The sequence below is a fragment of the Camellia sinensis genome, chromosome 12, assembly GCF_055761805.1.
Source record: "Camellia sinensis isolate YWXY chromosome 12, ASM5576180v1, whole genome shotgun sequence".
NCBI lineage: Eukaryota > Viridiplantae > Streptophyta > Magnoliopsida > Ericales > Theaceae > Camellia > Camellia sinensis.
Window position 1 is genome coordinate 95,501,083 of NC_138972.1, and position 25,861 is coordinate 95,526,943.

The following is a 25,861-nucleotide window of genomic DNA, read 5'->3' on the forward strand; positions in this document are numbered from 1 at the left end:
TCTATTAGGATAGAGTAAACTTTCAATCATTTCAGTTTTTATTTAGAACCATACATTGATTAGTAAAAATTTTAAGAGAAGCAGATAGATGCAACAATGAAGAAATAAATTAATCATCTAAAATTATATGCAAAAATATAGGAGCATCTGTGTTTAGAAAGTTATTTATATTGCATCAACAAGCAATTATAAAATTACAAGTAGGATAATAGAACACAAATAACATGTTATCCTCAAAATCTCATTGTTGAATATGACCTAAAAGTGAAAGAAAAGAACCAAGAAAAAAAATATAGAACAAAATAAACAAACATGGCTATCACTTTAAAGCAGAAGCTAATCTTGAACGTTAACCACATGAATTGCATTTTTCCTAATAACCAATGTCACAAAAAAAACTAGTGAATATACTTGCCATAGAATTTCAAAGGGTAAAACAATTGTCAAGGACCAGAATAGGGAATCGAGAGGCAGTGCCTTAGATTGTGATGCATATACACTAATATACAGAAAGTTTAAGCTTCAAAACACTTTTAGAACTGTCTTGCCTCAACTTGAGCAGTTTCAAGGCCTTTTAAAACATAGGTGTGGTGCATAATAAAATGAAAAATATTAACACACCTTTCCTTGGTAGTTAATGCAATGACGATTGAACAAGGCATTGATCTCTGGAAGAAGAAAGTACAAGCATAGTTTAGGATCAATTTATTTCCAAAGTATTGCTCTGAGAAGTCTTAAAGGAAGTACTCAGGTTTGTATCACAGCACATATACAAATCAGACATATTATTAAAAGATGAGCTAATCAATCTAATATAGATAAAGCTTCTTTTTTTTTTCTTTTTTTCCTTTTTTTTTGGGTAAGCAAGGATAAGTCTTCAATACAAAAAGAAATGATGATATTATAGGACTTCAATTGATGTATACTTGACTTGCCAATAGTAAAGCTGACACCAATGCCGTGACATAAATTAAAAGTCCTGTTTCCAGGTTCCACTTACTGAGGCAGTATAAATAAGGGAGAATTTCGAAAAAGTGGAGTAGGAAAAATAATTTTAAAGTGATGGCAGAACAAGACTTACTTGCACAATCTAATACATAAATCACTTGTACTTCCATCACTTTTGAAATTATTTTTCTACACTAGACTTTTTTTATATTCTCCCTATAAATAATCGCATAATCAACCATCTCTGTAGCCCAATGATTTGCCAGATATATGGACCAAATTTTAGTTAATAGTAGTAGGAAACTCAATACCTGGATTTAAATGAGAACCCAAAATTATTGTTTGTCGGTAGAACTGTGCATGTCCATCTAAATACCTATGCAATAAAAGAAACTCAAAGAAGTCAATTTCAATAAACAAACAACATGAGACAAGAAGCTTTAAAACGGAGAATGGAAGCCTTTTGTGACAATTCTACATAGCAAGAAATAGGATAAATGAAAAGATAAAATGAAGAAGAAAAAAAACTAATTAAGAAACAGGGATTAAGAATGTACCACTCTCTAATGCGCATAATATTAGTTCCATGCTGCTTAGATGGTATGTGGTTCAACTGTTCAACAACTGTATTTACATGGGACCAATTCTGCACAAATTTTGTTGGAAAATGAAACAAAACAGCAAACAAATAATAAAAAAATAACAATTAAATATCAGATCAAACATTAGACAAAAAATGTCAACTTTATAAACTGATCACAGAATTTACCTGCATAGCTATTATGTCCGAATGATCAATGATTAAAACCTGCACATACATTTTGTCTCAATTAACTAAGAAGTTCGCAATACCAAAGTCCACAATAAAGGCAATGTTCATTTTCAGTTGGATGCATAGCTAGTTTAAATTTCTCTTCCAAGGGCTTTTTAATTGTATAGGAAGCAACTAATTTTCAAAAGCAGTGGCTATAACTTTCAGAAAAGTAAAACAAAAATCACCTGCTGCAAATCTGTTGTTTGTTTGTTTCTAGAACTTCCAAAAAAGGAGAAGAAAACAAAACAAACAAATAAATAATTGCAAAATAGCCCTAAATCTATTGAAATACTATATAAAAAAACCATGAATAAATGAGATAAATTACCTCTATCGAAGAAAGATAATCAACATCTTTTTCCTTTTCTACCTCGGCCTCCCCAATTTTCTGACAAATGACATTAAGTAAATCTGGAGTCAATTTCCAAAACATACTATAAACTACCTACAATATGGAATATGACATCAAGTCTTGTGCAAGCATACCATATAAACCTAATACATCACAAGAATACAAATAGCACAAACTACACTGAACTTAGTGGCATAAAATTGAACATATAACTAGTTAACAACCACAATAGCGATCATCTATCCACTCTATCAAACAAATTATACTATACGTAACAAAAATAAAATAAAAATCCAATTCATACATCAAACTATAAGTTAATATTGCACAAGAGAATACAAATAGCACAAACTACACTCCAAAACAGGTTCTCATGGATATTGCCCATGTCATGTTTGTGGTTTTTCTCAGTGATAAATCCAAAAAAGAAAGAGAACTGAAAGTGCAAACAATGCTTACGGTGATTAAACCAAGAGGAGAGGCAACAATCATGTCAGATGAATAGAAATCACCATACAATTTTATGCTCCTCCTACAGAAAAGTACCCAACAAATGGTAAAATGGTCAATAAGAAGAAGTTAACATAGAACTATATAACAACCTATTCTCTTTCTACTAATTTTCAACACTAACAATGCAATAAAGTGTATTGAAATTTCCAGCAAAGCATTGATAAGAAATTAGAATTCATCAAATTTTCAAGCAAAGTAAAAATAGAAAGTGCAATAACACAAGTGCCAAAATTCACCAAGCACGTATACAAATCATCCAATGCACCTACATCAGGTTCCAATCAATTGAAGACCCTCCAATTACTTTCTTTCTAAATATAGCATGGATGTCTGTAGCACTAACATCAATTTTACACCTACTCAAAATGTTATTGACAACTAATGAAGTAGGATCTTCAAGTCCCACACTCAATTCTCAACACTCAAGGGCCATCAGACAGTATCCTTTATTGCTTTGATGATTTTTTTCCACAATGAGTCCTTGTCATTACAGCACAAAAGAACATATAAAATAGACGCACAAAAAAATTCTCTGACAAAAAAAATATTAGCTTTAATGGTGTTCTAACAATGTTCAAGGAATTTGAAATAGGTTATACTGAAAAGACATTTACCGTGTAAACTTAATGCCTATCATGAAGTGGTCATTGTTATTCCCATCAAACAGAGCTTGATAGTCAGAAGGCTTTGAAGGCTTCTGTGATTTTGAAATTTCATTATCATTTCCTTCATCATCCTCATTGTCATCAGCCACTCCAGTTCCAAACTCATCAGAGAAGCGATCAAGGTGCTCCACATTAACCTGACGAGGGCAATAAAATTACAAATAAAGATGGGATTCAAGGTGCTCCGCATTAACCTGAGGAAGGCAATAAAATTACAACTATAGAGGACCTGATCGCCTTAAAAAATTATCCTTCTTTTAAAAAGAAACAGAATGGATTTGTCTCAATTTGTCAAATCCGAATTACCAATAATGACAAACTCAAAGTGCCACCTAGAATACCTTAGGTATATATTCCTGCATCATGCAATGTTGAATTCAAAGAACAATAAGGATCTTCTCAAAATGCCATCTAGAAGTCCTTATGCATACTTTCTAATAGTCAGGTTGCATCACAAAATTGCAAATTTTTAAAACTCACCTCTCTTCATCCAATAAGTATGTAAATGTATTAGTTGTTAGACTTCGCCCACTTACATTAGAAGTTAGAACTAGGACAAAGGCTCCTAACTAGGAAACTTTGACACTTCAAGAAATAAAAACATATTGAACTAAAGAAGACTGCATGTAAAGACCCAACAACAAAACTCACCCCAAAATAAGACCCGTGTGCAGCGGAATACCTTATGTGCAGAGGGGGTCAGCTGTATTAGCCTCTTAACTACACGAAATGCAATGCTTGCAAGTGGCAACAGGATCAAAATCTGGATCAAATCATTACAAAAAAATCAAGCTTCTAAGCTAAGCAAATAAATATATAAAGTAAAGATAATAATAGATTATTGAAATAAAAAATCAAAGCAAGAAAAAAAAAGCTGAAACAAGAGCCACAGATGGAAGCCATCAAATTCCCTTATCAGTGGCCAGAAACTAATTATCCTTGTAGAAAAACAAGCCACAATAACATGATAGGAACTTCTCCAAAAAGAAAACCGACAACAAGCATGATAGCAATAAAAGAGAATCTATGAATTTCGCATGGTGCTCATTTTGGACCTTGTCCGCAGTTGAGGTTTAATTTGAATATTATTCACATTTCTATAACATAGTTAATGCCCGTTTTTTTTTTTTTTTAAATGATTTCTAGTGTTTAAGGGTCAAAGGTGTTTTGATTCTGTACATTGCTGGAAAGTGCGCTGCTAAGGTGCAATTTTTGTAGGCCTTAATTTTTGTTTGGGCTAGATTTGATAGGTCTGTTGTATTCGAATAAACCCTTTTTTTTTTAATATCAGGAACAAAATGAAATAATATTAATTAAAAAGGCATGAAAAAGTACAAATGAGAACAAGAAAGGTTTGAAAAAGTACAAACGAAATAATATTAATAAAAAAGGTACGCATCTTGGGTTATACCAGCATCCTTGCTTCAATTTTATGAGTTTTAGCTTTATGGATGCATTTAAGGAGAGCAAGAAAGGTTTGAAAAGTGGCACCCATCAATTTGATGTAAGAATAAGCATATTTTCACGGACAGAGACAGCCATTCATGGGGTTAATTTATCTTTAAAAATAAATTTTGAGGGGGCCTAGGTCATTTGACCTAGAAAGCATTCTATTTGCCAACTGAAAGTTCCTCTTTGTTGGAGAGCATGAGTAAAGATAGGAAGAGTGCCTTTTTATCCTAAAAAGAAAGGACACGGAGGCCTTCACTATCTTTGGTGAGTGTTACGTGTAAGTTCACATGAAATGAGATTTAAATATAGAAACACAATTAACCATCATTATATCTAACCTAACGTTGTTCATAATGAAATCATTACCAGCCACACCACAAGAAAGCACTAGGCAATACCTTAGGACGAGTGAACCCCTGGTCAAGCAAACCATCTCCAGTAAGTATTTCCTCCTTTGCACTTTTTTGATGTTTGGCCACTCTTGCATCATTCTTTGTTACTAGATCTCTAGTTATGAATATATGATTCAGCTGCATAACATAATTTTTTTCTTATCACTATAAAAACGTTTTGGGATGACAAGACTGAAATCTAATATAGATTGGCAAGTTAAAACATGGAGAAGGTATAAGGGCATATACGTACAGAATGCATTAGATACGCATCCATGACACTTGAGTCTTCTTCCCGGCCTTTGAGATAAAATGGCTTCTTGTTGTGGTGCAGTATATCTCGATAACTGTTGACTAGAAAAATAGGTATGCATTAGCAAGTAAAACACCAATAGCTACAAGATGGAACCATTCAGAAACTCAATTAAAATCCACAGTAAATTGGATTGTCTTACATTCTTTTTTTGACAAAAAGGCAATCTTTAGCAAAGAAAATAAATACAAGAACATGGGAACATGTGCAAAATGAGAGAAGTTTTCGTAACATAATAGAGGATAGAAACAACAGCACTATAAGAGATCAAACTCAAAAATATCTAAACCCATCAAAGCAAACACCCAACTTCTTGGGGATGAATACACAGGTCCTCTTTCACAAATGACAAAAACAAGTAGTCCGTGTCTATAACTGCATAAACATGAGTATTTTGCAAAGAACAAGACATAGAGTTCGTATGAAACAATGCCACTTCTGGAAAGTATCAACGGCCTGATTACACCAAAGGCCTCAGTGATGGATAGTGTAAGATGTTGAAGGCCCAATTTGCAAGGGCATAAAGCCGCCCACACAAACCACCCAATCCACCGAATTGAAACCTCCTGAATATATTAACCAACCCACCATTTTGGTGAACTGCAATTCAGCTTCTGGTGGCAAAACAAATCAATCTGCCATTGGCAGTTCAGTTGACATTTTCCCCCCAAACCGTTCCACACCGACATGTGTACACCCCTAAAACAGATTGTCTAGGTAGTAGACACACAGAAAATGTAATAGTAATAGATAAAAGTGTCCAAGTAGAAGGCCAAAAGCCTAAGTAAAAGAAAAGACACAAAGCCCACCCATACCAATATGCAGAGATAGAATAACCTAGCAAAGTATGACATGTGAGTAATAGGAGTAGCTGAATAGATTTCAATTAAACCCCACCACTGCATTCATTGCCTAAGTAACAAACATAGCTGAATAGATGTGGAAAAACAAAATACGACATGTTGATCATCTTCACTTACAAAGGGAGAAGAAATATCTCCGTTTAGATGAATCAAAATCATTGCCTCCAAGTGCCTTGTAGATATCCAACCAATGCTTATATAACCTTAGCTTAGGAACATAGCCCGAATGTAGGTCAATATCCTGCAAAATGACAATTAAACTATACAAAATTATTATGAATGGAGATATATTATGTATCTAATACAACTATATATACAGTAAAATAGCAGCCACATTGAAGAAAAGTCTATTCTCACTCCTTGTGAATATCTTATATTCCATCAAACAATCTGGTACCCCTCCCATTACACAACACATAAATAGAAGAAAAGAAGGATAATAAGCTTCAGATGCAACATCCCTTGGAAGCAACTGCCTTCAAGTTCCAACTCCAAAGAAGAGCATCAAATGAGGCAAAGAAGACTGAAGCCAACCCAAAACCAAGTGCACAATGAAAGACCACATAAAAGAGGCAACATGGAAGAGGATATATTGCTAGTGAAACAGTTCTCAAGGGACACCTTATCCCTTGTTACATGGCTGACTGGTTGAAAAATTCTATTAGTTAACACAATCTGTATTAAAGACAAATTCGAGAAGGGTAGAAATCTCAATATCCTGTTAAGCAGCTAGCCTCTTTAATCCTCACAAGATTCAAATTATAAAGCAATTAGAAGAAATCAAGTTAACAAAAATTCAACAGTCACCCAACTGAACAACAGAACAGCCATGGGCATGAATTTAAACGAGAAGAATAAATAACATCATGGCTGCCTACAATCACATGGAAACCCTTTTTTTTTTTTTTTGACATGTATTACCAACAAGGCACTGGGTGAGTGTCGCCCATATACAACTATCAGAAAAGAGGACAACAAGAAAGAAACATTTATACACAGACTTCTATCTCCAAAATCTATGAAAACTAAAAACAGATCAAGAAATGGGGTAGTATACCAGCTATACAAAATGAACAAAAATATACTTCTTAGAAATAAAAAGGGTCTGCTCCACGCCCTCAAAAGTTCTTCGATTGTGAGCTTCAAAACTGCTAAAGGTCCTCAAACTTCTTCTCTTTGTAATTGACAACATTACATGCTAAATAAAGACTTCTAAAGACGTCAACTTTAATACAACAAAGCCTTCCAAATAAGCAACTTAAGGTTTTGACTTGTAAAACCCATATAAACCAATAAGCCCTGCCTTCAAATAATGTTGATTTTCGAAGTTTCTCTCTTTTGAATTTACTTTTCCTTGAGTTTCTCGTGTACTGCATCATTATCACTTTACCTACTTTCACTACATCCTCAGCCTGAAACCACCAAACTTAGCAGCACGCCAGAAACTGAGAAGACTGAACAACCACAATATACACTATACATACAAGGAAGATGTCCTTTCAAAACTCACATGAAACAGTTATTAATGGGTTCCTTTATTATAAAGAATAAATTTGCAAGACAGATTGACCGACAAGAATCAATATACAACACAAAGACTAAATAAATAAGTACCTTTATAAAACATTCTCCTGTCCCTATCCACTTGCAATTTGGTATATCAAAAGCAGGCACCTCCCATTTATATTTCCATTTTCTTTTTGATAGAACATCCACCTCTGCTTTTGATAATTTGTACCCGAAGTGATCACAAAAGGAACTACATGAAGAAAACCATATGTAAATTTCACAAGGTAACTAGAAAGAAATATATATATATATATATATAACGAAATCCAAAACTCATTGAGCAAAAAATATTGAATAACCAATATTACAGAACGAGGGTGTTTGTTTGGGCTTTTTTAGCCAACTTATAGCTTCTAGCTTTAGAATAGCTATTTTGGACTATTTGGTTAAACTTATTTCAATCAGCTTCTAATTTTAACAACTTATTTTAACTCAAAAAAACTGATTCTGAGAAGCTGCTCACCCCTTACTTTTGATTATCAGTTTCTGCTGTAGACATATTAATTTACGGTTATATTCTTAGATTTCTTTTTTTATTTTTTAAAAAAATAAAAAAAAAAAACCCAAATGGGCTATAGATTATTATTATTATTTTTTATGAGAAATGTAGACAAATAGTGAATAACAAAAAAAATTCACAGCTTATTTAACAAATACTACTCAGCAACTTAAATCTATAATCCAACAGTAACACCAAACAGATTAACAACTTCTGATTAAGGTCATAATCTATAATTTGTTTTAACAGCTACACCAAACATGGCCAACAATTACTTTCTTTAAATATTTAAACCTCACTATTTTTTCCTTTTTTTAGGCGGCAAACCTAACTAAATTAATTTTACTATTCTCCAAGCATTTTTAACTAAGCAGCCAATATAAAAATATATATAAAGGTTGCACCCAATGCACAAGGCTTCCAGTAAGTGGACAGTCTTTCCCCACCTTCTTATTGAGAAACTGATTCTCATGAATCGAACCTGCACCAAAGCACTAGGATAAGATAGCACTTGCAATTTCTCTAAGTCACGACCTCTTAAAATGAAAAGTAGGTATATAATGCCATTTATGACCCCCCCCCCCCCCCCCCCAAACAAAAAAAAAAAAATTACAGGGACAAAAAAGATTAAAAAAAAATATCAATCGATGAAATGAGCAAACTAATAACAAGCAAGTAGAGCCTTAGAACATGATGGTAATCATATGAATTTTCTACTATGAACAACCCCTTGATGGCCCACACATCATCTTTACCATTATTTAATTTCCATATTCTTGAATTTACCTCAAGGGAGAGGTGAAATTTGTCACAGCCCCAACCTCAGGCTTTAGATTAGTTAATGGCATCACAAAGTATTAAGAAACCAACATGAATTAATTCAAGATTAAGCAAAGTAATTGATATAATTAGACTAATTAGAATTAATTTCATTCAATCAACACACAATAGAACTTCTAACTAAATGGGATTCACCCATAATTAACCATCACAAAATAACATGTAATGGAGAGGGTAACACCTATGACATCTTCTCCTTTTAAAAAGTTTGGTCCTCCAAACTTTAATGTAAACAAAGGAGGACACTTCAACTAATGACTTCTGCAAATATTTAATATTAAAATCATTAAGAAATCTCACATATAACTGCACCCATCTTGGTTCCCTTTTTTTTTTTTATTGGCATCTTAGTTCCCTATTGTGATAAGACTCCTATCAAGTAATTCGAGCGGCGAGCAGTTGCAGTTGCCGTAACAGTGGCGGTGCGCGGTTGCGATTGCGGGGTGTAAAGGCCGTAGCGTAATGGTTGCAGTAATCGGAACCGTGAATTTTTTTATTTCTCGCACAATTTAAAAAAAACTTACCGATACACATATTTTTTTCCATAATCATATTTATTCAGTTTTAAAATAAATATTGATCAATTTTGGTAAATTTTTAAATATGATCCAATATATTTCATATTTTTAAATCACTATAAACTGGTTTTTTACATTTTATTTTAATAATTAATGACTTTATATGTCATAAATCCATATTATGTTTATGGCAACAACAAAAAAAATTTGGAGTTAGATGTATAAAATTATTTTTTAATTATTATACTTGTGGAAGCATATGCAACTTTTAATTTGAATAGTTTTAAAAAATAAATTATACATGCTAATGTAATCATAAAAAAATTAAAAAATAAATTATAAAGAAATTTTTTTTGTTTGGGTTTGGATCACTTGAATATTCATTCTCTTTTTGGATAACTAGTAAATAAAAATAAAATAAACTAATCAAAGAAAATTGACATGTATAAAAAATGTATTATTATATAATTATAGGTGTTATGTTTTCTAAATATTTTACAAAAAAATCAATCACCAAACAATAACAAAAGTAAAAGAATAAATAATAGCCTAAATATATATATATATATAAATAGATAATGACCACACTTATTATTATTATTATTATTATCAAACAATATATAGATAGACGCACACAAACAAAATGGTTGATTGATAGCAGCTGAATAGAATAGCGTAAGTCTTATAGCTTTAACAAATCAATAACATGTTCATCATCTTCTCTCTTTTCTCTCTCTATTTCTTACTCCTCCATCTTCCCTTTTCATCTTCCCTCTTCTCTCTCTATCCCTCTTCCCCCATTTTCAGCTCTTTTTTTTTTTTGAAAGAAACAGTTCGGAGCCGTTATGTAACGGTGTGTAACAGGCCGTTACAACTGTTACGGCACCGCTACGACCGCTACGGCCGACACACCTGTGAATCTCAATCACACTGCAAAAGCGGCCGTAACGGGTGGCGGTAACCACCAAAACCATTACGTAACGGTTGTAGCCGCTTTTTAAAACCTTCAGCGGAGTAGATAGAAAACACTAATACCTAGTGGTATATGTTCTGGAATGTACAACATTCTATGTTTCAAAACATAGTACACTTCCATTCCAATACACTGAATCTAACAACCTGAAAAATGTTTTGCTTTAAATCCATGTTTCCTTACAAGAAGGGGAAAAGTCAATTATGAAAATGTTAAACAGTTTATATGAGAAGACTGAAGAAAGGACCACAGCACATTAAATGTTGTAACTTACTTAGGGTACACTTAGTTTTAGGCTTTTACATGATTAATTTCAAATTTTCAACATAAAAATTTCCAAGATAAACAGAAAATTTATGCAATTTAACAATATTGTTTTCATTAATAATCTATTTTTAAAAAAAAAACATCAGTCATATATTGGAGAGAAAGGGGGAAAAAAAAAAACAAAAACATTAACACATTTAAACTACATGGTCTATGTAAGTCTTCCCCTTCTAAGGCATTTTAAATTACATGACAGATACACAGCAACTTATATAATGGAGAAATTTTCAGTTTATAGGCAGCTATATCTTAGTTTGCATGCCAAACAAGTTAGAATGAACTGCTGAGAGTACTTACAACCGAGTAACCAAGCTTACAATGCTAAATATGAGCATATATTTTGAACTTTAACCGCAGCTTGAACATGGAAGCAGCTATAATGGGATCTAGCAAGAACTATGTTGTGTGGGTGTTGGCATGGATGTCAAAAGATCAGGCAATGGGATATAGCAAACTCTAAAAGGAAAAAGAATTCTGGTGTAATATTTTTTATTTTATGATGATTGTGCACCATATAGCATATTACAAGAGCCAAGACCACCCGTACCACAAGACATGAAATTGGTTTTTTGTAACAAAGCAAAGAACTATAAATAGTACTACTAACAAAACAAGAAAACATTCTCAATAATGACAACTCATCACCAGATCAACAATAGGAGGAAGTGAAGGCAGGGAAGGGAACAGAGAGAGAGGATATGAAATTTTAATGAGAAAGTTAGGCAGTTAATGGACTTATATCCCTTAATTGAATCAAAAGTAGACATTATTGCATAGCATGATAGGAATCTCCACATAATGATGAACATATTTAAAACAACTTTTTCAAAAGTGACGTGTGTTTACAAAACCTCGTGCTCACTGAAGCCTCTGCAGCTGATTGACCATTGACTGTCAATTCACGGTCTTCATCTGTCTCGTAGACCTCATCATCATCACCATCATCGTCAATTCCAGCATCTTCACTCGTCTTTGTAACGCCCACCAAACCAAAGCCTTGCATATTACTTCTCGTACCAAGACTTGTAGGAGACTCCTTGTCAGTTTCTAAGTAGTGAAAAATGTGAAGAAAGCCATGAATCAGACTAGTCAAAAGACCATGACAAAATCATAATTAGGAAACTTGGCATCCATACAAGCAATGTATGGCAGCAAACCTATTAAAAAATCAGTATTTATCATCAAATGGTGGATTAAAACATGCATTAGTAAGCTCTTAGTCTAGAGGGGTTTCATTTATGTAATAGTATCAAAGAAATATCTCTCCTCCTATAATGCACTACCTATTAAAAAAACAGCATGTATCATCAAATGGTGGATCAAAACATGCATTAGTAAGCTCTTAGCCTAGAGTGGTTTCATTTATGTAATAGTATCAAAGAAATATCTCTCTTCCTATAATGCCCCACACTAGTGCATTATGGCAAGGCTCTTTGGTATCTAACAGCTTTGTCAGGAAGCTCCTCAAGACAGCTTAGTGCATAAATTAGACTTCTGTGGCCTCAGCACAAAGGAGCAAACAACTAGATACAATAGGACAATGCCTTTTGGCTATGATGTGATGTGGGTAATTTAAAATAAAAATAAAGCTAGCTTATTGAAGTTAGGTAGAGTTGGTGGGAAGCTATTTGGAGCAGGTGTTCTTCTCTCTTCCTTTTTTAGCATCTAAAACTACGAGATCATAGAAATTCCTTTCATTTCAATCATGAGTGACCAGAATGTAGCGTCTTATTCATGTACTCCAACTTGGTCAATATTGAGGATTCATTCAATGGAAGAGTTTCTTATTACAATAGGGAAAAAAAGTGTTTCCACAAAAAACAACAAAAACAAAAACAAAAAAAATGGATTCTTAATCTTACTACTTGAATCAATGTAAAAAATAAAAAATAAAAATAAATAAATTAAATCTTACTATCTGAAATCATTCTCAATTTGTAAAACTCAACAAACCTACCACCCAAAGTCTTAATGGCCTCAAGATTAGCGAGGCATTACCTATAAAGCTAAAAACACAACCTTAGGCCAGAAAAATTATTCAGATTCCTTTCCCACATAAAATTAGCAAGAACCCCCATGATATTTCAAATAAACCAAATGTAATTTTTTTGTGTTCAAAGGACAAAATAATAATATGATAAATTTTAGAACTGAAAACTATTAAAGAATGATTAAAAGCTATATCGAAGGAACAACAATCCTAAATTAGACAATAGTAAGATTAAAAGTGTGAAGACCTCATATGTAGTTCTCACCTTCCTCACCATCATCCTCTTCCCCTGATGCACTAAAAGATTCCAATTCAATTCCCAGATCTTCTTCCGTGTCACTTTTGCCTTCTTCTTCTCTTTGTCTACACACAACAAAAGCAAATGGTAAGTGTTGATTTGTTATTTAATTAACTAAAATTTGAAGCAAGCTACAGAAAATTTGAAATTATGATCAAAGAATAATATCTTGAAAAATAAAAACATATGACTTGATAATTCATATTACATAGATTTCACTTCCATTTATGTTTTGGTAAACATAATTAACACAAAAATGTATCATGTGACAGGCAGCAACCTTGACCCAAATTTATATATATATATATATATCCAACAGTAAGGCCAATACCAATTTAAGGCATCGATATATGTGCAAAGTGCAATCATTATTTAGCAAAAGTGCCAGCATCAGTCAATAATGCCCATATCATTTAATTATCAATACATGGTGAAAATGATATGATATTGCTACTTAGAAACAATTACTGCATCAATTTCATTATCTAGCAGCACCATGTTGCACTCTGAACCTTCCAAACTGTAACCAAAGTAAATTCACAGAATGCGCCCAGTTTGAATGCAGTAGCATCAAGAGGTCCCCTTGGATCCAAATAAGCACAAGAAGCAAGTCAGGAGATAAGAAACCGACAACTTAAGCAGACCAGACCAAACTAAGCCAAGCCTTAAGTCCCATCAAATGAGATTAGTTACATGAATCCTTCTTCTCCACTTGACTCTATCCAAGGCCATTTCGTTAGTCAAATTAAGGAGGTTCATATCTCTATTTACTACTAACCCACGTCAATCTAGATCTGCCCCTTTCTCCTAATATTTCCATCTACCATCATTGTATTGCATCTCTTCACTACTGCATCTGTTGGTTTCCATTTTATATGACCAAACAATCTCAATCTATTCTCTCTCAACTTATTTTCTATCAATACTACTCCTACTCATTTTCGAATATACTCATTCCTAACTCTATCTTTTTTAGTCTTGCCACACATCTACCTTAGCATCCTTATCTCAGCAACACTCATCTTATCTATATGTTGTTTCTTAGTTGCCCAACATTTCAACCCACACAACATCGCTGGTCTAATAGTCATTCTATAAAACTTCCCTTTTAGTTTAGTGGGTACTCATTTATCACACAGTACCCCAGACACACTCCGCAACTTAAGCCATGTTAAAACCTACCATCACCTACTCCACCTACTACACCTACCACCACCTACTACCACCTACTACACACCTACCACTACCACCTACTACCACCTACTCCACTACATCTCCTATATAAGGAGCCCCTCACCATTTGTAACACACAACATACAACAATCAATAATACATCAATATATACATAATTGATTCTCTCTCTCTTTCTCTATACATTAATTTTTTACATGGTATCAGAGCAGGTTTAGAATCTAATAATTTGCTTCACCGGCGGGCGGCGATCTCGTCTTGACCGCCCGCCGGACCTCTACACATACCTTCCCTTCACTGCCACAAACTCCATCGCATACACGAGATCGGCGAACTGGTCGGTGTCCAAGCATGGTGCACGTTTCCTATTATCGCAACTATAAAAAAACTTTTAAGAAACCTCGCCGCCCATACGAGAAGGAGCGATTAGATGCTGAGTTGAAGCTGGTCGGAGAGTATGGACTTCGCTGCAAGAGGGAGCTTTGGAGGGTTCAGTATGCTTTGAGCCGCATCCGTAATGCAGCAAGAATGCTTCTAACCCTTGATGAGAAGAATCCCCGCAGGATTTTCGAGGGTGAAACCCTTCTGAGGAGGATGAACAGGTATGGTCTGCTTGATGAGAGCCAAAACAAGCTTGATTATGTCTTGGCCCTTACTGTGGAGAACTTCCTCGAGCGTCGCCTCCAAACACTTGTGTTCAAGACAGGTATGGCAAAGTCCATCCACCATGCCAGAGTGCTCATCAGGCAGAGGCATATTCGGGTTGGGAGGCAGGTGGTCAATGTTGCTTCTTTCATGGTGAGGCTGGACTCACAGAAGCACATTGATTTCTCACTTTACACCCTCTCTTTTCCTTTCTTTTTATTTTAATATTTACATCCACTACATTTTGTCTTTCCAATCAAGCCAGTGTATGCCTCCACACAAAACCAAACCTCTCTCTACACAGACAACCGTAGAATCCATCATTCATCCCACTAGAGTATATAGAATATATATAAAAAAAAACCTCACACTAATCTCCACTCAAGCACACCCAACATTTTGCCAACTTTTTATTCTTATTATTATTATTATTATACAAAACCAAAACAACCCAACACCAACAGTCCACTTTTTTTATTTTTGCCAAACACCTCTACTGCCTTAGACAGCTTTTTGACAAGGTTGAAGTGGATAAACCAGCGGCCAGTCGTTCAACATCTGCTGAGATGGATCCACTCACTCTTTTTCAGCTTTTTTTTCTTCAGGAAAGAGAGAAATATATATTTTTTAAACTTTTCCATTCTAAAATATTCTCCATCCAACACCATCATCACATACCACCGCCCAAACATTCTTTATCTTATATATATATATATTTTTTCTTTTTCTTTTTCTTTTTCTTCTTTCCACCGCCCAACTTTTTATCTTTTTGCTGGAAATTTGTGTTAATGCATATAATAAGATAGTGGCATATGATAGTGGTGTTGGTGGTAGATAGTGGCATGTATAGAATATGATAGTGGTGTTGGTGGTAGATAGTGGCATGTATAGAATATGATAGTGGTGTTGGTGGTAGATAGTGGCATATATATAATATGATAGTGGTAGATAGTGGTAATATATAATATGTAAGTGGCATATAATGGGTTATAATGATGTTTGTAATATCTCCTATATAAGGAGTGTCATTTGGTCTTGTAAAATAAGAAGTTTTGAATATAACATAAATATATTCCTTCTTCCTCATATTTTCGGAGTTCTTCTTCCTCATATTTTCTAAGTTGGTATCAGAGCTACAAAAAACACAACAGCCCTAAAACCGTCATAGCCATGTCGGAAGTCACGTCCGAAACCACTTCAACCCCTGCCGCTGCCATTCCGGTGAAAACGTCAAACTCTCACTCTGTCCAAATCACCACCATCCGCCTAAATGGTGATAATTTTCTCCGCTGGTCACAATCTGTCCGGATGTATATCCGTGGGCAAGGAAAGATCGGTTACATCACTGGTGACAAGAAGGCTCCTGCTGTTAATGATCCGCTGTTCGACAGTTGGGACGCTGAAAATTCCATGGTTATGACATGGTTGGTCAATTCCATGGAGGAGGATATAAGCTCTAATTACATGTGCTATCCTACTGCACAAGAATTGTGGGATAATGTTAGTCAGATGTATTCTGACCTAGGAAATCAATCTCAAGTTTTCGAATTAACTTTGAAGTTGGGAGAGATTCGTCAAGGAGATGATTCCGTCACCAAATATTTCAATTCGTTGAAAAGGTTGTGGCAGGATCTTGACATCTTCAACACATACGAATGGAAATCGGTTGACGACTGCAACCACCACAAGAAAACTGTGGAAGATAGCCGTATTTACAAGTTTCTTGCCGGCCTCAACATTGAGTTCGATGAAGTGCGAGGAAGAATTATTGGCAGACCTCCTCTCCCATCCATTGGCGAAGTATTTGCCGAAGTCAGAAGGGAAGAGAGCCGAAGGAGCGTCATGCTTAAGAAAAAAGGTACTGGTGAATCAATTGAAATTTCTGCTTTAATTAGCGATGCTGCGGCCAACAAGGCTGCAAATTACCAGCGCAGGTTTGATGATAAGCCACGGGTCTGGTGTGATTTTTGCAACAAGCCTCGCCATACACGCGAAACGTGTTGGAAGATCCATGGCAAACCTGTCAACTGGAAAAGCAGCAAACAAGGAGAGAAGAATCGTGGCTTTCCTACCGCTAATGAAGCCGATTCAGGTCCCTTCAACAAAGAGCAGATTGATCAACTCTTAAAGCTGATAAAATCCAACTCCTCATCCGGTACTCCGAGTGTTTTGTTGGCACAAACAGGTAGAAATCCTAAAGCCTTCTCTTGCCTAAACTTCTCTCCGTGGATCATAGATTCCGGTGCCTCCGATCACATGACTAGTTTTTCCCATTTATTTAGTACCTATTTCCCTTGTTCTGGTCATGACAAAATCAGAATAGCCGATGGTAGTTTTTCACCTATTGCAGGAAAAGGATTTATTAAACTAACTGAGAAAATTAATCTCAATGCTGTTCTTCACGTCCCCAACTTAGCCTGTAACCTTTTGTCTGTCAGTAAACTATCTAAGGATTCTAATTGTCGTGTTACATTTTTTGAATCCCATTGTGAATTTCAGGACCAGAACTCGGGGATGATGATTGGGCGTGCTAGGATGCTTGAAGGTCTTTACTACTTTGATGAAGTACCTGTTAGTAATAAAAAAGCTCAGAGCTTTAATAGTACTAGTTCAATCTCTGTTCGAGAAAAAATAATGCTATGGCACTATAGGCTAGGACATCCTAGTTTTCTTTATCTGAAACATTTATTTCCAGAATTATTTAAAGGGATTGATTGTTCTTCTTTTCATTGTGAAAGTTGCTTTTTTGCAAAATTTCATCGCTCTACTTATTTGCCAAAACCTTACCAGGCTTCCAAACCTTTTTATTTGATTCATAGTGATGTTTGGGGCCCTTCTAAAATCACTACTCTTTCTGGTAAAAGATGGTTTGTTACATTTATTGATGACCATACCCGCTTATGTTGGATTTATTTGATGAATAAAAAATCTGACGTGAAAAATTTATTCACAAATTTTTACAATATGATTGAAAACCAATTTCAAACCAAAATTGGTATTTTACATTCTGATAATGAAACAGAATATTTCAATGAGCAGTTGGGTGAGTTTTTGGAAAAAAAAAGGGATTTTTCATCAATCTACATGTCGGGATACCCCTCAACAAAATGGCATTGCAGAACAAAAAAATAAACATCTACTTGAAATAGCACGTGCTATAATGCTTTACATGCATGTTCCTAAATATTTATGGGGTGAAGCAATTTTAACAGCCTCTTATTTGATAAACAGGATGCCTACAAAGGTGTTAACATACAAAACACCTTTCGATTGTCTCAAAACTTTTTTTCCTGACACGAGGTTGTTTTCTGATTTACCCGCCAAAGTTTTTGGATGTACTGCCTATGTTCATGTTCCTAGTCAATTTCGTTCAAAACTTGACCCCCGTGCTATAAAATGTGTTTTTTTGGGTTATTCCTCAAACAAAAAGGGGTATAAGTGTTTCGATCCTCAAACCAAGAAATTTCATGTGAGTATGGATGTGTCATTTGTGGAAACAAAATCCTATTTCCCCAACACTTCTCTTCAGGGGGAGACAAGTGGAGTAGAAGACCGTTTTTGGGATATTTCTATCCCGCTCCCCAATGTCATTTATCCTACACAAAAACCACATCTGTCTGATAATGATCACTTAGGAGAACCAAGTTCTATGGTGCCTAGTCAAGAAGATTCTTGTTTAGGGGGAGAAGTACTACAAAATGATCTAAATCCTGAGCTTCAGGTTTATACTAGGAAGCGATTTCATCTGAGGAATAATGACCCGAATGTCCATCCTAATGACCCGTATGTCCACCCGAGTTCTGGCATCGAAATTTTAGGTAATCCTATTCCTTCTATTTCCGACCTTGATGTTCCTATAGCAATTAGGAAAGGTGTCCGAAATTGCATTAAACATCCTATTGCAAATTACCTCTCCTATCAAAGACTGTCTAAAAACCATAGAGCTTTCACATCTAGGATTTCACACTTGTTTGTTCCAAGGAATATACAGGAAGCATTGGATGATCCGAATTGGAAATTAGCAGTCATGGAGGAGATGAATGCTTTAAGGAGAAGTGGTACTTGGGAGATAGTTGATCTACCCAAAGACAAGAAAACAGTTGGGTGTAAATGGGTGTTTACGATAAAATGTAACGCAGATGGAAGCGTTGAGAGATACAAGGCGAGACTGGTGGCTAAAGGCTTCACTCAAACTTATGGGATCGACTATCAGGAGACGTTTGCTCCTGTTGCTAAAATAAATTCCATCAGAGTACTGTTATCTCTTGCAGTAAATTCAGATTGGCCTCTACATCAACTTGACATTAAAAATGCATTTCTCAATGGTGATCTTGAAGAGGAGGTGTTCATGAGCCTACCGCCGGGATTTGAGCAGAGACTTGGAAGTGACAGAGTATGCAGATTGAACAAGTCATTATACGGACTCAAACAATCACCAAGAGCATGGTTTGAACGCTTTGGGAAGGCAGTTATCAGTTGTGGCTTCTCGCAGAGTCAAGCAGATCACACAATATTTTATAAACATTCAAAAAACAGTAAAATTGCAATTTTGATTGTTTATGTTGATGACATCATTTTAACTGGTAATGATGAAGCAGAGTTAGCAGCCCTCAAAGAGAAACTCGCAAAAGAATTTCACATTAAGGATCTGGGAGCCCTCAAGTATTTCCTCGGAATGGAATTTGCAAGATCCAAGGAAGGTATATTCGTTAATCAGAGAAAATATGTTCTTGATCTCCTTGGAGAAACAGGTATGCTTGGTTGTAAGATGGTGGAGACTCCGATCGAGCCTAACTTGAAGTTACAAGCTGCTAAGGCTGAAGAAGTCAAAGAGAGGGAACAATATCAGCGACTTGTCGGGAAATTGATTTACTTGTCTCATACGCGGCCTGATATTGCCTTTGCAGTCAGCATGGTAAGTCAGTTCATGCACTCACCAGGGGCAGAGCACTTTGAGGCCGTTTATAAGATCTTAAGATATTTGAAAGGAACTCCAGGGAGAGGCTTACTGTTCAAGAAACATGGACATCTTCAAGTTGAAGTATACACAGATGCAGACTGGGCAGGAAGTGTTACAGACAGGAGATCAACATCCGGATACTGCTCCTTTGTAGGTGGGAACCTAGTTACATGGCGGAGTAAAAAACAGAATGTGGTAGCTAGAAGTAGTGCAGAAGCAGAGTTCAGAGCTGTTGCCCATGGAATCTGTAAAGTAATGTGGATTAAAAGAATTCTTGAAGAATTAAAGCTTTCTCACCCGACACCTATGAAGGTCTATTGTGACAACAAAGCAGCTATATCTATAGCTCATAATCCAGTTCTACATGATCGCACAAAACATATAGAAGTGGATAAACATTTCATCAAGGAGAAAATCAATGCTGGCATAATCTGTATGACCTACCTTCCAACAGGTGAACAATTAGCTGATGTGCTAACGAAGGGACTACACAAGAAGCAATTTGATAAGCTGACTAGCAAGCTGGCTATGGAAGATATCTTCAAACCAGCTTGAGGGGGAGTGCTGGAAATTTGTATTAATGCATATAATAAGATAGTGGCATATGATAGTGGTGTTGGTGGTAGATAGTGGCATGTATAGAATATGATAGTGGTGTTGGTGGTAGATAGTGGCATGTATAGAATATGATAGTGGTGTTGGTGGTAGATAGTGGCATATATATAATATGATAGTGGTAGATAGTGGTAATATATAATATGTAAGTGGCATATAATGGGTTATAATGATGTTTGTAATATCTCCTATATAAGGAGTGTCATTTGGTCTTGTAAAATAAGAAGTTTTGAATATAACATAAATATATTCCTTCTTCCTCATATTTTCGGAGTTCTTCTTCCTCATATTTTCTAAGTCTTTTATTACAAAAAAAAAAAAAAAAAACCTTCTATTCATTCCATCTCATTTTTCTGCTCAGTCTTGTACCTTCAAGCCATTCGGATTTGCACAACAACCCATATTTTATTCATCTCAGGGATCAACCCCGATCACAATTTTACACCAAAAAAAAAAAAATCAAACACACAAACAACCAAAACAACCACATCCACAGGCGGGATTTTTCTCTACTCTGCTGCCGATCTCTTCTTCTTGCCTCCGTCCTGGGCGGCCCTTGACGGTGTTGCCTCCGTGTTTCCCACTCCACTGGGCATGATCACTACTCCCTGCTCCTCCACTGCAGCATATGGCGGCCCTCCAAATCGAAACATCACGGTGGCCTTCCGCTTCAGCTCCTTGTTTTCCGCCTTTAGAACACTTATCTCTGCTCGCGCATCCTTATACATGCGTTGGAGCAGAGCCAGTTGGGCGTTTAACTGCTGCACCTCATTTGTCCTACTCTGCAGCCGGTTCAACAAATTTGTAACCGCAGTCATGGTTTCCACACATGACTTCAATGTATACTGATTGGCCTCCACATCCGACTGCACTGCCATTCTTTGCTCCACAGACCGCATAGGAAAGTTCAACGGAGCAAACTCCGGGGCGCTTGGTTGAGGTTCCAGTGCCACCGCACCAGTTATCTCTCTTGTTGACTCGTTGAGGTCGGGAAAGAGAGTGAGCAGACCGCGGGAAGACGAAGTCATTTTTCTGGGCAACAGAGTGTTACAGAGTATCTTTCTCAACAAAACGAAGAATTTTTCAGAGGTTTCTCTCAGTTTTTCTGTCTCAGCTTCTGCCTCAGCCTTAGCCTCCGTCTTGGTTAAATAGCCGAGGCAGCCACGCGTATCGCGCGCCACTTGACGCCAGACGACAAACGGGCGCGCCAGCCAAGGCACTCATGTGCCTCGCCATCATATCTGGCACGCCTTTTTATGGATTGGGCACGCCTTTTGATGGCACGCCTTTTGAAAGATTGGGCACACCGTTTGAGGGTGCGACTTTTTAGGGGTCCGACAAGACTCTGTAAACTGTCCCGACATTGATTCCGGTTAGCTCCTTCATGGGTCCGACAAGACTCAGTAAACTGTCCCGACATTGATTCCGGTTAGCTCCTTCATGGGTCCGACAAGACTCTGTAAACTGTCCCGACATTGATTCCGGTTAGTTTCTACAAGGGTCCAGCAAGACTCTGTAAACTGTCACAACATTGTCTGCTACAACGGTCCGACATGACCCCATAAACTGTCTTCTACATCAGACTGCCATAACCATACAGTCTTCTACAACGGTCTGACACGACCATACAGTGTCTCCTATCCATTTTTTATTTTTCAGATTATTTTCTTGTTTTGTTACTCTTTCCAAACTCAAGTTGGTTAGTTCTTATCCCCCTTGAGTTTGCAGGGGGCTGTTAAAACCTACCATCACCTACTCCACCTACTACACCTACCACCACCTACTACCACCTACTACACACCTACCACTACCACCTACTACCACCTACTCCACTACATCTCCTATATAAGGAGCCCCTCACCATTTGTAACACACAACATACAACAATCAATAATACATCAATATATACATAATTGATTCTCTCTCTCTTTCTCTATACATTAATTTTTTACAAGCCACACCGCCTTAATTCTATGGATCACATCCGCTCCAATCTCCTCAGTCGTTGTAATAATCGATCCTAAATAACAAAAATATTCACTATTAGGTAGTTCTTGGTTCTCAATCTTCACTTATCCTCTACTTCCATTATTACTGTTACTAAAATTATATTTCATGTACTCTATCTTAGTTCTTGTAGAAATTTAATGTATAAAGAGAAATAGAGAATTGTATTATTGATTGATATAATGTTATATATATTACAATTACAAGGATTCCTATTATATAGGAGTGTGTTTGGGAGTAGGTGGAGAGTAGGTGAAGTGGAGGTGGTAGTGGTGTAGTGGGTTAGGTTTAGTGGAGTAGGTGAGGTGGTAGTGGTGGTAGGTTTATGGTAAATTCTAACAGCCCCCCGCAAACTCAAGGAGGATAGAAACTAACCAACTTGAGTTTGAAGAGAGGAACAAAATAATAAAATACATAAAAATAAAAGAGGATAGGAGACACTGTATGGTCGTGTCAGACCATTGGGGAAGACACTGGATGGTGGTGTCATAACATTGTAGAGGACACTGTATGGTGGTGTCATAACGTTGTAGATGACACTGTATGGTGGTGTCATAACGTTGTAGAGGACACTGTATGGGGATGTCATAACGGTGTAGAGGACACTGGATGGCGGTGTCAGACCGATGTAGAAGACAGTTTATGGGGTCATGTCGGACCGTTGTAGCAGGCAATGTTGTGACAGTTGTTGTGACAGTTTACGGAGTCTTGCTGGACCCTTGTAGAAACTAACCGGAATCAATGTCGGGACAGTTTACAGAGTCTTGTCGGACCCATAAAGGAGCTAACCGGAATCAATGTCGGGACAGTTTACAGAGTCTTGTCGGACCCTTATAGAAGACAGTTTATGGGGGTCATGCCGGACCGCTGTAGAAGACTGTTTACGGGGTCATGTCGGACCGATGTAGAAGCAGTTTATGGGGTCATGTCGGACCGGTGTAGAAGACACTGTATGAGTGTGTATATAGGCTGCCCAAAAGATATACATGTAGATATATATATCGAGTCCGCAAAAGTCGCGCCCTCAAAAGGCGCGCCCACTTTATCAAAAGATGTGCCCGACAGAAATCATCGAGCGGCGAGCCATCAAAAGGCGCGCCAGACACGCGGCGATGCACGTGACCGACAAAACGCGTGTCGGCCTCTTCATCAGGGTCTTTATAAACCGAAGCGGAGGCTGAGGCTTGGAAGCATAACAAACCAGTTGAAACCTCTGCATTCTCAGAGAGCTTGTCTCGAAGAGCTGCAAATCTTGAAACACTCTGTAACCAACCCTGTCTGACAGTACCAATCGGTAATCGCTGCTTCTCTGAAACACTTAGCAACCCAAAAACATGGCCTCTTCTTCCCGTCCAGCTACCCAGAACATGGCCTCTTCTTCCCGTGGTCTACTTACTCTCTTTCCCGACCTCAACGAGTCCACAAGAGAGATAACCGGTGCGGTTGCCCTTGAACCTCAACCAAACGCCCCTGAGTTTGCTCCGTTGACCTTTCCTATGTGGTCTGTGGAGCAAAGAATGGCAGTGCAATCAGATATTGAGGCGAATCAGTATACTTTGAAGTCATGTGTGGAAACCATGACTGCGGTCACAAACTTGTCGCACCGGCTGCAGAGTAGGACAAATGAGGTGCAGCAGTTAAACGCCCAACTGGCTCTGCTCCAACGCATGTATAAGGATGCGCGAGCAGAGATAAGTGTGCTAAAGGCGGAAAATAAGGAACTGAAGCGGAAGGCCACCGTTATGTTCCGATTTGGAGGTCCGCCATATGCTGCAGTGGAGGAGCAGGGAGGAGGCAACTTGCTTGGTGGTCTAGGAAGCATGGAGGCTGGGCAGTCAAGGGACAATCAAGAGAAAAGCAAGAAGAAGAGACCCGCAGCAGAGTAAAGAAGAAAAATCCCACTGTGGGTGCGGTTGTTTTGTTTTTTGTTTGTTTGTTTGTTTGTTTGTTTGTTTTTTTTTTTTTTTTTTTTGATGTAAAATGGTGATCGGGGTGAGTCCCGATATGAATAAAGCAAGTGTGTTTGGCAAACTCGAATGGTAGGTGTGGTAATGCAGAAAAATCAACTGGAATGAATTTTTTTTTTTTTTTTTTTGTGAAAATAATAATAATAATAATATTGGTATCATGGAGTGGGCGGTGGTACAAAAATATTGTGTAGAAAAAGAGGGAGATGGTGGAAAATTATTGTTTAGACAGAGAGAAGGCATGTGAGGTGTAAAGTGGAGGACAAAATAAAAGAAAAAAAGGTGGGAAATGTGATGATTTCTGTCCCTTCGCACAAAAACAGTACCACTAAAAGATGTTGTGGCTGCAAAGCCTGAAAAACTCAATGCATCAGTGGTTGATGGCGGAGACAATTGGAGTGTGGGACAGAGACAGCTTCTGTGCTTGGGGAGAGTCATGCTGAAACACAGCAAGATTCTGTTTATGGACGAAGCAACGGCTTCTGTCGACTCCCAGACCGATGCTGTCATTCAGAAAATCATTCGCGAGGACTTTGTGTCGTGTACAATAATCAGCATAGCTCACAGAATACCCACAGTTATGGACTGTGACAAAGTGATGGTTATGGATGCTGGATGGGCAAGGGAATATGAAGCCCCATCTCAGTTGCTCGAGAGGCCTTCGTTATTAGCCCAGCAATACTCAGATTACTATGCATTTAGAGGCCATGAGGTGTACCAAACACCATTCAAGGAGGGGAAGAAAAGAGGGTCTGAGAAGCTTGATCAGAAGCAGGTTGTCCATAGGAAGTCCATTGATGCATTTGGACAGAGGACTTCACAGTATAGAGGTGTCACAAGGCATAGATGGACCGGTAGATATGAAGCCCATCTATGGGACAACAGTTGTAAGAAAGTTGGAAGAGGCAGGAAAGTGAAGGTATGTGTACAAAATTCCAGCGGGCAGCGAAGGCAAGGTTGCCGGCCGGCTGCCCGCCGGTGAGAAAACAAAATACGAGCCTAAATCTTATAGCTCTGATACCATGTAGAAATTTAATGTATAAAGAGAAATAGAGAATTGTATTATTGATTGATATAATGTTATATATATTACAATTACAAGGATTCCTATTATATAGGAGTGTGTTTGGGAGTAGGTGGAGAGTAGGTG

General features: G+C 37.0%; 1 protein-coding gene and 1 pseudogene across 2 annotated transcripts in view; one reads left to right on the top strand and one right to left on the bottom strand.

The window, feature by feature from the left end:
• Positions 1–25,861, bottom strand: part of NOF1 (U3 small nucleolar RNA-associated protein) — a 33,811-nt gene that overhangs the window by 4,039 nt on the left and 3,911 nt on the right. For both annotated transcript variants that reach the window (XM_028234928.2, XM_082899317.1), the window contains exons 4-17: positions 13,294–13,391; positions 11,890–12,085; positions 7,927–8,071; positions 6,430–6,553; positions 5,390–5,490; positions 5,143–5,274; positions 3,975–4,055; positions 3,242–3,429; positions 2,574–2,646; positions 2,091–2,150; positions 1,718–1,756; positions 1,506–1,594; positions 1,260–1,324; positions 622–668 (exon numbers count right to left, since the gene is read on the bottom strand). In XM_028234928.2, the coding sequence (XP_028090729.2) occupies positions 622–668; positions 1,260–1,324; positions 1,506–1,594; positions 1,718–1,756; positions 2,091–2,150; positions 2,574–2,646; positions 3,242–3,429; positions 3,975–4,055; positions 5,143–5,274; positions 5,390–5,490; positions 6,430–6,553; positions 7,927–8,071; positions 11,890–12,085; positions 13,294–13,391 (1,438 nt within the window). The remainder of the gene's footprint in view (positions 1–621; positions 669–1,259; positions 1,325–1,505; positions 1,595–1,717; positions 1,757–2,090; positions 2,151–2,573; positions 2,647–3,241; positions 3,430–3,974; positions 4,056–5,142; positions 5,275–5,389; positions 5,491–6,429; positions 6,554–7,926; positions 8,072–11,889; positions 12,086–13,293; positions 13,392–25,861) is intronic.
• Positions 14,831–15,402, top strand: LOC145804641 (small ribosomal subunit protein uS4y pseudogene; annotated as a pseudogene).